Source organism: Pteronotus mesoamericanus, unplaced genomic scaffold, assembly GCF_021234165.1.
Source record: "Pteronotus mesoamericanus isolate MK-2021 breed Mesoamerican mustached bat unplaced genomic scaffold, CSHL_Meso_final scaffold_167, whole genome shotgun sequence".
Classification (NCBI taxonomy): Eukaryota; Metazoa; Chordata; class Mammalia; order Chiroptera; family Mormoopidae; genus Pteronotus; species Pteronotus mesoamericanus.
The window spans coordinates 1,550,642-1,563,034 of record NW_026555308.1 but is presented as its reverse complement, the minus strand read 5'-3'; the positions used below and the strand labels follow the sequence as shown (position 1 = coordinate 1,563,034).

Sequence of the window (12,393 nt, the reverse complement as noted above, 5' to 3'; positions counted from 1 at the left end):
TGCGACAGAGAACCACACGAAGTGGGGAGGCCACAGGAGGGGTTTTCATCAGAAGGCTGCAGGGGACATTGTGAAATGCCACAGAGAAGTTACAGAGAAAAATGCAGGGAGAAACCAGTGGGTGTGGTCGCAAGAGATGTGATAATGTTGTAGTTTTGGGTGAGTGGTGATGAGAGGTAGGAAGTGTGGGCAGCGATGGTAGACAACATTCTCCTGGAGCTTAGTTGAGAAGGGAGAGAATGACCTGCAAAGGAAGAGGTGAAGGGGCTTTTTAGAGGGGTCCAAAGTGACCCCACTGGAGAGAGAAAGGCTGCTTGATAGGGCGTGTCTCAGAGGAGATCCTTGTGACAGAGGTGCACAGCCATAACCATCCACCCTCACAGGCTAGACAGGACAATGGTCTGGAGCACACAGGCCTTGGGTTCTGTAGTTCTCACACCTGGCCTGCAACAGAAGCACATGTTAACATGGGGCTTATTTCAATGCAAATTGCTGGGTCTAGTCCCAAAATTTCTGACTCAGCAGGTCTGGGGTGGGGCCCATGAACCTGCATTTCTAACAAGTTCTTGATGCTGCTAATGCTGTGGTCAGGAATGCTCCTTTCAGAACCTTCTCTGCCTAAGTCGAATGTTGGCTCTATACCTTCTGACTATGGAAAATTGCGGAAGTCTAAGTCCCAGCTCACTCATCTGGGCAATGGTATAATGATCACAACCACTTCATGGGTTAGAGTGGGGTCACATGCAGGCTTACCCTAACATTTGCAGGGGCTAGGGCAGAGCAAATCCAAATATGTACCTGTTGAAAAATTGTGACTCAGGCTGCAAACTCATCGATCTGTCTCTCCTATCTTCCGAAGTATGGCATCATTATAACCATGGTCACCCTCAGGCCACTACCTCTTGAGAGCACACAGCAGCTGTTTCTCTGAGGTTGCTTCCACAGACAGGCCTCAGTGAGGCCATAGGCCACCAGGTAGGACTCAAGGAAATTATTTTCTACCGAAATGCACATGGGTTCTTCACCAGGCCTTTAAGATGAGCAGCCTCAATCTAGCACAGAGCACCCCAACCCTCTGCCCCTGAGCTGAGCTTGCTGGGACCACCAGCTGCCTCTGTAACCCTTGTAGCCCATAGCAGGCTATGCACAGTTGGGCTAACCTGGTACTGAGAACTGTTTATTATAGCAAGACAGACTTTGAGGGAAGTGGTGAGGGAGGTTGGGAGGAAGATGGTAATGATGAGGGACCTATTGGCTCTGACTGCCTTTCCTTGTTTTTCACTCGGTTGGGGGACCCAGGGCAGGTGAAGCTCAGGAAGATGTCCTCCAGGGAGACCTGGTTGACTGAATAGTCATGTATCATGTACTTCCTCTTGTTTTGCTCCAGAGTGCCAAATACCTGTGGGAAGGGAGGAGGCCACTGTGGATGGTGGCCACAAAGGAGGGGAGAGGAGACAACAGAGGGTGGAAAGAGGGGAAGCCTTTGGGGTTGTGACAAGGCCCCCAGAAGGCCCATCCCTCATTCAGCTGCCCCCAGAGCATTCCCAAGTCAGTCGTACAGATTTCAGCTGTCTGCAATCTCAGGGAAAAGGACCCTGCTTAGGAATGGTGCCAATAAGCAGAGGTCCTGGCTGGGTCCTTGGCTTGCTGTGTGATGCTGGGTACATGGCGTTCCCTGTCTGGGCCTGCTGCCCTCTCTGTGAAATGAGGAGGAGCTGATCTCCAGGGTCCCTTCCAGCTCAAACATCTTATATTCTATGAAATCCATGGGAGCGTTGCCATGGAGACACCAGAGAGGAACTGCAGCAGCACTGATCATAACTTCTAACCAAACGAGAATACACCAGAAAGCAGGCAACATCAGAGCTGTGCTTCCTCCAATGCCCAAGTATGTGCTCGCCTTTGCCCAGCTGAGGTCATCTCCAGACAGGTGGTAATGGACCATCCCTTAGTGCTCATCTTCCAGGACGCTGCTTGCACAAAGGAGAAAATGTGTGCCCATTAGGGTCCAGCTGGAGGGCCAGGGAAGGGTGGCCTGGGCCCACAGAATTGCAGCCCTCATCCTAGGGGTCAGAAATATGGGACTTGGTAGGGGCAAGGGTCAGATGCCCTCTGTGTAGTGTCACACACCTGGGAAGGTCAGGTCCACAAATGCCTTGAATTCATGCAGCGCCCCCTGCTGCCCATTGCTCCTGACCTTGGCCCGCAAGGAGTAGCCGCTGCCAAACTTGCTCTTGAGGTGCTGCGGGCTGCCCAGGCACTTGAACTGACCCTGCACCATGATGGCCAGCCGGGTGCACAAGGCCTCACAGTCCGCTGGGGAGAGGAGCTGGAGGCCTGACACAGGTTGGGTGTCAACACGCAGATCATAGGTGGCCTGCGTGCTACAGCCTGGGGATTCTCCTTACAGATTCTGTACCAGCGATGTCAGGTCTCTCTCCACCCAGCCCCTCCCAGGTCATCCTTCCCACAGCTCCTGTCCTGGCTCATCCATTGACCCACAAAGCCCCCAGCTCTATGTATGGGAGGTGATGATGCTGGTCTTGCCGGCCCCGCAGACTCTCACCACAGTACCCCGAAGGAAGATGCTGGGCCACGGGGTCCATGCCAGTGGATGGCTCATCCAGGAAGGTGGCTGGAGGCTCCCTAATCAGGGCAATGTCAGTGCTTATCTTCTGCTTATTGCCACTGCTGGGGGCAGAGTGGAGGAAGGTTGGGGTAAATAGCAATTGTCAACCCCCAGTAGTCCACCCCTCCACCTCTTTTATCCTCTGTCCAGAAAGTACTCTCATTTGCTGGTGGGGCTTTTAGTAATATAGCCCACTACCTTCCCCCAGGGTGACAATAATGTTATAAAACTTAGCTGTCCACTCTGAGTATAAACGATTCCCCTGAATACAGGGTTCAGTCCAGGTGAATATATGGTCAACGAGTCTTCTTTGAGGATTTCTATGGGCACTAAAGATAAGGGCAAAGTACCATTTTATTTATTTACTTTTAACATGTAATTCTTTTATTATTCTGTAAAAGATAACAGAATATACAGAAAAAACTTTCCTTTTTTAAAACTTATGTTACAAATCCATATCATGGCTTATATATAAATACTATACAGCTGATCATAATTAGGTGTGTTAAGTCCAACAATGTAGCCCTCTAACTGTTAAAAAAACAAACAAACAAACAAGAAAAATCTATCCAAGAGTGGAGTGTCCTTCAGTGTTGCTTATTTTGAATGATCATAGGATTTTGTCAATTTAGGGAAGAATCACTGTGTGTGCACGTCTGTGAAAGAGTGCTTTAGACTCAGTTTTCAAAGTAATTTTTACCCCTCAAAAAACATAATAACAAAGATGTACACTTCACAGAAATCAAGTACAAATCAACCAGCCTGAGCTAATTTCAAATACAGAAAAGAGTGTGACACAGAATAAAAGCCATGATGTGGTTTTCTTGAATTGTATTGAATCTTGTATCGTACATGTTGACATGGAGTTTGTTATTAAGACTTTACAGGCATCTTTCCTCAGTTCAGTCAGTTCCTGTTTCAAGCATAAGAGAGGATATTAGTCAATAATAATAATAATAATAACAATAATAATAAAAAATCAGGCCTGTTTGGCACTATGATACAAATGGGAAACTAAACCAGGGGCACTTCCACTGGTCCCAGCCCCAGAATATTCCCACTGAAATAACTACTCACTTTTTAAAGAAAGTGGAGTATAAAGAGGGGACTAGGTTTAAAGAACTATTCAATACAAATACAAGTTTTAGTCTGTGTGTGACCCTATGTGAGCTCAAGCAAGAGGCTCTGTCTGCCCTGCCCAGTGTGGGCCTTCACATGGCCTGGAACTTACCAGTGCTCTATTTCATGTTGCCCTGCCAGTTCTGCCGCAAGGTCTTGGACTTGTCCTGGGCTTGCCTCGTGTTCTTACTGTGGATGATGTTGTGGGTCCCCTTGTTTTCATCTCTGCCCTGGGATAGCTCACTGGACAGGATTCTAGCTGCTGCTGCATGCGTTCTTCCTTGGCCTTGGCAATCCGCTTCTCCTTTTTGTGGTTGTCCAGGATGCCCTCGCTGAACAGCTCAGCACCATAGGTTGTGTACTTCATGCCCTCCTCCTGCAGGTCCTCTTGGATGTGACAGCTCACCAGCGCATACACAGAAGAGGGGTGGGACTGCCATCAACCAGGTACAGCTCCTCCTTGGTCTTCGCCAGGTCATCCTAGGCTTCTTGGGCCCTGTGCGGCCACTCCTCCACCTCGTCTTCCTTATGTCTAAGCATCTCTTCCAGGAGGGCAATTTTGGTGGTGTAATTGGCGAGTTTTGCAGCCAGCTGTCCCCGGCTTTTTATCTGACCCACCGCCAGCCTCTCCAGCTCCTCCTTGGCTGCAGTGCGAGGGGCTGGCCTCCAGGCACCTCCTGTGTGCTTCCTCTCCTCCTCCCGCTGCAGAGCCGGAGGGCCACTTTAACTAACTTTTTAAAAATGAACACATAGCGTTTACAATGTACAAGGCGCTGTTCTAAACATTGCAAATGTTAACTATTCTTCAAAAGACATAAAAAAAGGCACACAAAAACCTGCTTGAGGCTGAAGCCACGAGTGAAGGAAGAACCAAGTACAACATCCCTGACCCCTGGGCATCTCTGCCTTCCCAACCTGGGGTGTGGGGAACTACTGCAAAATGTTCAGGGGGTGCTATGCATAACTTTAACAGAATTCAGGGACTCAGGAGATGTGTGGCCTGGCTTTGTTTAAGCTAATTGGAGTCGAGTTAATGTCACGGGCAACAGAAGATTGAGGAATACTCCCAGGCTTCTCAGCAGAATATGAGCAGCTCAGATGCCTCAGACACAGCAGGAAAAGGTAATCTGTGCTTGAAATGCAAGCCTACTAAAATCAGAACTTTGTGCAGTGGCAGGAAGAAAGGTCTGTCCTTACCCTGTCAGGACAATAACACCTGTGGTGCTGCTACCTCACCTCAGCCACATAACTGCCCAGGGCCAAGAGCAGGCAGTGCCTCAGGGCAGCCAAGACCATTGACCTGTTCTTACAGGAAGGCTACCTCGCTGCTGATCCATGAAGTGGCCTGGCCTGCACAGCTGCCCTCAGCCTGGGGCTAATGGGCCTTGGCCTACACCCCAGCACCGAGCAGAGCCGGAGCACATCTTATCGCTGGAGGTGGCAGGCCCAAGGGAGCTCCAACTCTTATTGTGTGTCCTCACCAGCTGGTCTGAGTTTGTGTTCATGAGTAAGTCATCAAGAATTTGGTCCACACAGGCACTGATGTGGTGCTCAGGGATGCCCTGGAGCCGGGTGTATGTGACCAGTGTCTCCCGGCCTGCCATGTGGTCCAACAGGGCATCAAACTGGGGGCAGTAGCCAACCCACTTCTGCACCTGGGGTTGGCACGAGCCCGAGAGTGAGACACATCAGAAGGAAAGCTGCTCACTGAACAACTGCCTTGGCCTTGCCCCAGCTCAGGCTCCTGCCTCTGTCCTGTGCATACCCACATTTGCCACATGTGTAGACATGTGCCTTAGGGATGAGTGGGACATCAGTGATGTCAGGGACCCTGAGATGCAGGGCTCACTGTTGGTATCTATAAACAGGTGCACATGGGGCTGGAGCACTTACTCAGCGCCCCACCCCTGCCCACCTGGCATGAAACCTCAGCACCTAGCACCTCCCTACTTCTTGTCACCTTTCAAGTGTCTGGTCAATAGAAGATGCTCTATTTTTCCCCTTTAAAAGTATTTCCTGTTAGGCAGTTGGAATCTTTTGTTGGAACACTGCCCCAGGCCTTGTGAGGTCAGGTTGGTGTGCACCTCCCGACTTTTGCATGGTCATGCACTCCTTGCAGATGATGACCATTTTGTGTTGCTTTTGCCAAGCAGTATCATTCTGTAACTTGCTTTTCTAGCTCAAAATATGTCTTAAAGATCTTCCTCAGTCAGTAACCATAGACATACTCTGACTCAGTTAACTATAATTTAGTCATCCAGGAAAGGTTTCTAGATTTTACTTAGCTGATCATAAAAAACGCAGGCACATTTGAGTTATTTCCAGATTTTTGCCATTATGAACTTCTAGAGAACCACACTGATTTGTGCCCATGCTCAAATACTCCTCTGGAGTAGATAATGAACACAGAATACATTTTGGTAAACTAACCAAATTTTCTTTCCCCGTCTTCCTCCCTACTTTACGCAGTTGGACGGCTTGGGCTCTGGGGCCGGGGGAGTGCTGAGAAAAAAACAGGTGACTTGCATGAAGATGCTTCAAACATTTCACTATTAAATATGAAGTTTCTGGTACATTGCCTTTATCAAGGGATTTTAACCTAATGTTTCTTCTATTTCTAGTTTGCTAAAATTGTTTTTTAAATCATGACTTGGTAGTGTGTTTTTTTCAAATGCCTTTTAAACATCTATTAAATATTTTTCTCCTTTCGTCTATTAAGGTAGTGATTTATATTGTTGGCTTTTTCTACTGTTGAACCTTACTTACATTTCTGGGATAAACTGGACTTGATCATAATTTTTATCCTTTCAATTTACTACTAAATTTGTATTGTTAATATTTTATTTAGGGTACTTACGTTCCTACATGAAACTGGCCCATGGTTCATTTTGGGTCCTTGTCTGGTTTTATCACCTCTTACGAGTTGGTAGCACCCCATCTTCTCTCCCACGATTTTGAAAGGTTCTCCAAGAAGGAAATGACCTGTTTGGTAGTGGTTGATAGACTTGCCCATCAATCCCATTCAGCCTAGACTCTTAAAAGAAGGGTTTAGTCTTTGACCATTGTTACTATATATATTTTTTATCATCACCAGACGACACTTTCATTTGCTTTTTTAGAGAGAAAGAGGGAGAGAAACACTGATGCAAGAGAAGCATCAATTGGTTGCCTCAGTACGCACCTAGACTTGGAATCTGCACGGGGACTGGGGGTCACATGCCCCCATATCTGGCCAGGGGATGAACCTACAACCTAATTATATGCCCTGACCAGGAATTGAACTCTCAACCTTTTGGTTGCAGGACAATGCTCCAGCTACTGAGTCACACTGGCCACGGCTGACCATCATTATAATTATATCTCTGGTTTTGGTCTATACAGACAGGTTTTCTCTTTCTTTTTAAAGATTTTATGTACTTATTTTAGAGAGGGGGAGGGAGGGAGGAAGAGAGAGAGAGAAACATCAATGTGTAGTTGCCTCTCACATGCCCCCCACTGGGGACTCAGCCCACAACCCAGATATGAGCCCGAGACTGGAAATTGAACTGGCAACCCTTTGGTTCACACGCTGCCACTCAATCCACAGAGCCACACCAGTCAGGACAAGGTTTTCTATTTCTTAAACTAACCTTGGGATAGAAGTCTCGAAAATGTAATTTAATTTACAGAAAATGAAGAAATGTGACATTTCTTACACCCCTGAGTTTGGCATAAGCCTGTTGCCATGGTGACTCATCTAGGATAGCCAAGGAGCCCTGTTCAACATGTAGTGGCACCACGGACTATGACAACTTTACAGTGGGGCTAAATAATTCTGAGGCAGTGAGTGACTCAGGCAGAAATGCGTGTGGACTCTCAGAAGTCACTGCTGATATCTGGAATAACAACAGGTATGGTAAGACTATATTTTAGAAGATGTGAAAGAATGCTTTAAAATCCTTGTATAGATAGAGGGTGATGAGCAGAAGGCTCACAAAGGTAGAGAGCAGGGACACTTTGTTAGAGTTTTCTAATTATTTAATTCAAGTGAGACTTCTAGGAAAAAAAGAGGCAGAGGAGCAGGTTTAACATGATTTAAATTCCATATTTACAACTATGAATTTTTATAAACCGCCAAGAGGTAATGTGTAGTTGGGTTCCAGGAAGCCTGATATCCAATCCTTTGCCAGCTAGGCAGGATGAGGGCCTTGCAGCAGATGTCATTTGTTTTTAAATAATACAAGGAAATGTAACATTTCTTATCACCCAAGTTTATGGAATAAGTTTATATTTTCTCCAATGTAAGCTTCAGTAAATGTATGTTGATGGATAACTGATGAAAATAGGGCCAGATGGAGAATCTTCCCAGGACCATGTGTCCTTGTCCCATTTTTCCCTTTTTTCCTTCCTTCCTTCCTGCCTTCCTGCATTTCTCTTTTCCTTCCTTCCATCATTTTAAAAAGATTTATTTATTTACTTTCAGAGAGAGGAGAAGGGAAGCAGAAAGAGGGAGAGAGAAACATCAATGTGTGGTTGCCTCTCACGCACCTGCTACTGGGGACCTGGCCAGCAACCCAGGCATGTGCCCCAACCGGGAATCAAACCAGTGACTCTTTGGTTCTCAGGCCACTGAGATCATGTGGGTATTTGTCTTTCACCAACTTAGGCTTATTTCACTTAGCATAATATTCTCCCATTCCATCCATGTTGTTGCAAAAGATACGAGTTCCTTCCTTCATTCTGCTGTGTAGTATTCCATTGCGTAAATGTACCACAGTTTTTTGATCCACTCATTTACTGGTGGGCACTTAGGCTGTTTGCAGCACGTGGCTATTGTAAACAGCATTGCTGTGAACATTGGGGTGCATAAGTTCTTTTGAACTGATGATTTGAGATTCTTTTTTTAAAAATTATTTTTATTGTTCTAATACATTTGTCTCCATTTTCCTGCCACCACTTTCCCCTGCCCCACCCTCCGTCAATCCTTCCCCACTTTGGCTTTGTCCATGGGTCCTTTATACATGTTCCTTGATTTGACCCTTCCCCTTCCTTTCCCCGCTACCCTACTCCATCCTTTCCTCTCAATACTGTCAGTTTCTTTTTTCTTTCAGTGTTGCTGGTTATATTTTCCTTGCTTGTTTGTTTTGTTGATTAGGTTCCACTTATAAGTGAGATCATGTGGTATTTGTCTTTCACTGCCTGGCTTATCTCACTTAGCATAATGCTCTCCAGTTCCATCCATGCTGTTGCGAAGGTTAGTAGCTCTTTCTTTCTTTCTGCTGCGTAGTATTCTATTGTGTAAATGTACCAGTTTTTTGATCCACTCATTTACTGATGGGCACTTAGGCTGCTTCCGGAACTTGGCTATTGTAAATCGTGCTGCTATGAACATTGGGGTGCAATAGGTTCTTTTGAATTGGTGTTTTGGGATTCTTAGGATATAATCCTGGTTTGGGATTCTTAGGGTATATTCCCAGCACCAAAATCCCTGGGTCAAAAGGCAGTTCCATTTTTAGTTTTTTTAAGGAAATTCCGTACTATTTTCCATAATGGCTGCACCAGTCTGCATTCCCACCAACAGTCCACTAGAGTTCCCTTTTCTCCCCATCCTCACCAGCATTTGTTGTTTGTTGATTTGTTTATGATGACCATTCTGACTGATGTGAAGTGGTATCTCATTGTGGTTTTAATTTGCATCTCCCTGATGGCTAGTGATGATGAGCATCCTTTCATATGTCTATGGGCCCTCTGTATGTGCTCCTTGGAGAAGTGTCTGTTCAGGTCCTTTGCTCATTTTTTAATTGGATTGTTTGTCTTCCTGGTATGGAGTCATGTGAGTTCTTTATGTATTTTGGAGATCAGACCCTTTTTCGATGTATCATTGGCAAATATATTTTCCCACATGGTTGCTTCCATTTTCATTTTGCTGATCTTTTCTTTAGGCATGCAGAAGATTTTTAATTTGATATAGTCCCATTTGTTTATTCTTTCCTTTATATCCCTTGCTCTAGGGGACAAATTGGTGAAAATATTGCTCTGTGGAATACCTGAAATTTTCCTGCTTATGTTCTCTTCTAGGACTTCTATGGTGTCACAACTTACATATTCATCTTGAGTTTATTTTTGTGTATGGTGTAAGTTGGTGGTTGAGTTTCATTTTTTTTTTTTTTTTTGCATGTAGCTGTCCAGATCTCCCAGCACCATTTTTTTATGATGCTTTTTTCTTTTTATTGAATTAATTGGTGTGACACTGGTTAACAAAAATTATACATGTTTCATATGCACAATTATACAACACATCATCTGTATACTGTATTGTATTTTTACCATCCCAATCAAGTTCCTACCCATTACCATTTACCCCCCTATACCCTCCTCCATGTCCTGACAATTCCATGATATTACTGCTGTGGTACCCAGAATGATAGGTAAGCTACAATATAAGCACTGTTGTTCTCCATGTCAAAAGGGGGAAAAAAGCTGAAATAGTAGATTGTTCTTTAGTTCTTAAAAATTCAACCTGCAAGTAATATAATTCTCTTTTGTTCAGACTTTGATGATAAACAGTCACATAGCCATAGAAAACTTTTTTAAATTTATTTTTTTACTGTTCAAGTACAGTTGTCTCCATTCTTCCACCATCATTTCCCTGCCCTACCCACCCTCAACTCCCACCCTCAGTCCTTCCCCCTTTGGCTTTCTCCATGGGTCATTAGCACCATTTGTTGAAGAGGCTATTTTTACTCTATTTTATGCTCCTGCCCCCTTTGTCAAATATTAATTGACCATAGAAACATGGGTTTATTTCTGGGATCTCTATTCTGTTCCATTGATTTATGTGTCTGTTCTTATGCCAGTACCAGACTGTTTTGATTACAGTGGCCTTGTAATGTAGTTTGATGTCAGATGTTGTGATGCCTCCAAATTTGTTCTTCTCTCTCAAAATTGCTGAGGCTACTTGGGGTCATTTATGGTTCCCTATAAATTTTTGAAATATTTGTTCTTTATCTGTGAAATATGTGATTGGTATTTTAATAGAGATTGCATTGGATCTATAAATTGCTTTGGGTAGTATGGACATTTTGATGATGTTAATTCTTCCAATCCATGAACACAGTATATACTTCCATTTATTTGTGTCTTCCTTAAGTTCTTTCTTCAATGTTCTGTAGTTTACTGAGTACAGGTCTTTTACCTCCTTGGTTAAGTTTATTCCTAGGTACTTTATTCTTGTTGCTATAGCAAATGTGATTTCCTCCTTAATTTCTGTTTGGGATATTTCATTGTTAGTGTACAAAAATGCCTTTGATTTCTGAATATTAACTTTGTATTCCACTGTTTTGCCAAATTCACTTATTAGGCCGAGTATTTTTTTTTTTTTTGATGGAGTCTATAGGGTTTTCTATGTACACTATGATGTCATCTGCACACAATGACAGTTTTATTTTCTCATTTCCAATTTGAATGCCTTTTAATCCTTTTTCTTGTCCAATTGCTGTGGCTAGAACTTCCAATACTATGTTGAATAGAAGAGGTAAAAGTAGACAACCTTGTCTTATTCCTGATCTTAGTGGGAAAGCTTTTAGATTTTGCCTGTTGAGTATGATGTTTGCTGTAGGATTCTTGTATATGGCCTTAATTATGTTGAGGTATACTCCCTCTACTCCCACTTTGCTTAGTGTTTTTTTATCATAAATGGGTGCTGGATTTTATAGAAAAGGTGTTTTTCAGCATCTATTGATATGATCATGTGATTTTTGTCCTTCATTTTGTTTAAGTGGTGTATTACGCTTATTGATTTGTAAATGCTATACCATCCTTGCATCCCTGGGATGAATTCCACTAGATCATGGTGTACAATTTTTTAAATGCATTTCTGAATCCACATTGCCAATATTTTGTTGAGGATTTTTGCATCTATGTATACAAGAGATATTGGCCTGTAGTTTTCTTTCTTTGTTGTGTCTTTACCTGGTTTTGGAATTAGGATGATGTTGGCCTCATAAAAAGAGTTTGGGAGTCTTCCCTCTTCTTGAATATTTTGTAATAGTTTGAGGGACAGGAGTTAGTGCTTCCTTAAATATTTGGTAAAATTTACCTGTGAGCCATCTGGTCTAGGGCTTTTGTGTGCTGGGAGGCTTTTTTTTTGTTTTGTTTTAAATTACTGCTTCAATTTCATCAGTTGTTATTGGCCTATTCAGGCTTTCTGGGGAAGGAGAAAGAGAGGGAGAGAAACCTTGATTGGCTGCCTTTCACATGCCCCCAACTAGGACAAGGCCTGCATCCCAGGCATGTGCCCTGACTGGGAATTGAACCAGTGACCTTTCAGTTCACAGGCCAGCACTCAATCCACTGAGCCACACCAGTCAGGGTTATCCTATTTCTTTTGATTGGCACATTTAATCCATTTACATGTAAGGTTATTATTGATAGGTACTTATTCAGTGTCGTTTTTTTCCATACCTGTCTCTCTCTCGCTCTCTTGCTGTTTCTCTCTCTATTTCTTTTCTTTTTTATAGAAGTCCCTTTATCATCTCTTGCAATGTTGGCTTGGTGGAGAGTTTCTCTTTTAGCCTTCTTTTGTCTGGGAAGCTCTTTATTTCACTTCCATTTTAAATGAGAGTCTTGTTGGATAGAGTAGTCTTGGTGTAGGTCTTTGCTTTCCA

General features: G+C 43.9%; 1 protein-coding gene across 1 annotated transcript in view; it reads right to left on the bottom strand.

Annotated features, from left to right (window-relative positions):
- Nucleotides 1–377: 377 nt before the first annotated feature.
- Nucleotides 378–12,393, bottom strand: part of LOC129083275 (ATP-binding cassette sub-family A member 17-like) — a 75,717-nt gene continuing 63,701 nt past the window's right edge. The window contains 7 exon segments of the mRNA XM_054589129.1: nt 378–444; nt 1,263–1,399; nt 1,901–1,970; nt 2,127–2,316; nt 2,515–2,581; nt 2,583–2,694; nt 5,219–5,403. Coding sequence (XP_054445104.1) covers nt 378–444; nt 1,263–1,399; nt 1,901–1,970; nt 2,127–2,316; nt 2,515–2,581; nt 2,583–2,694; nt 5,219–5,403 — 828 coding nt within the window.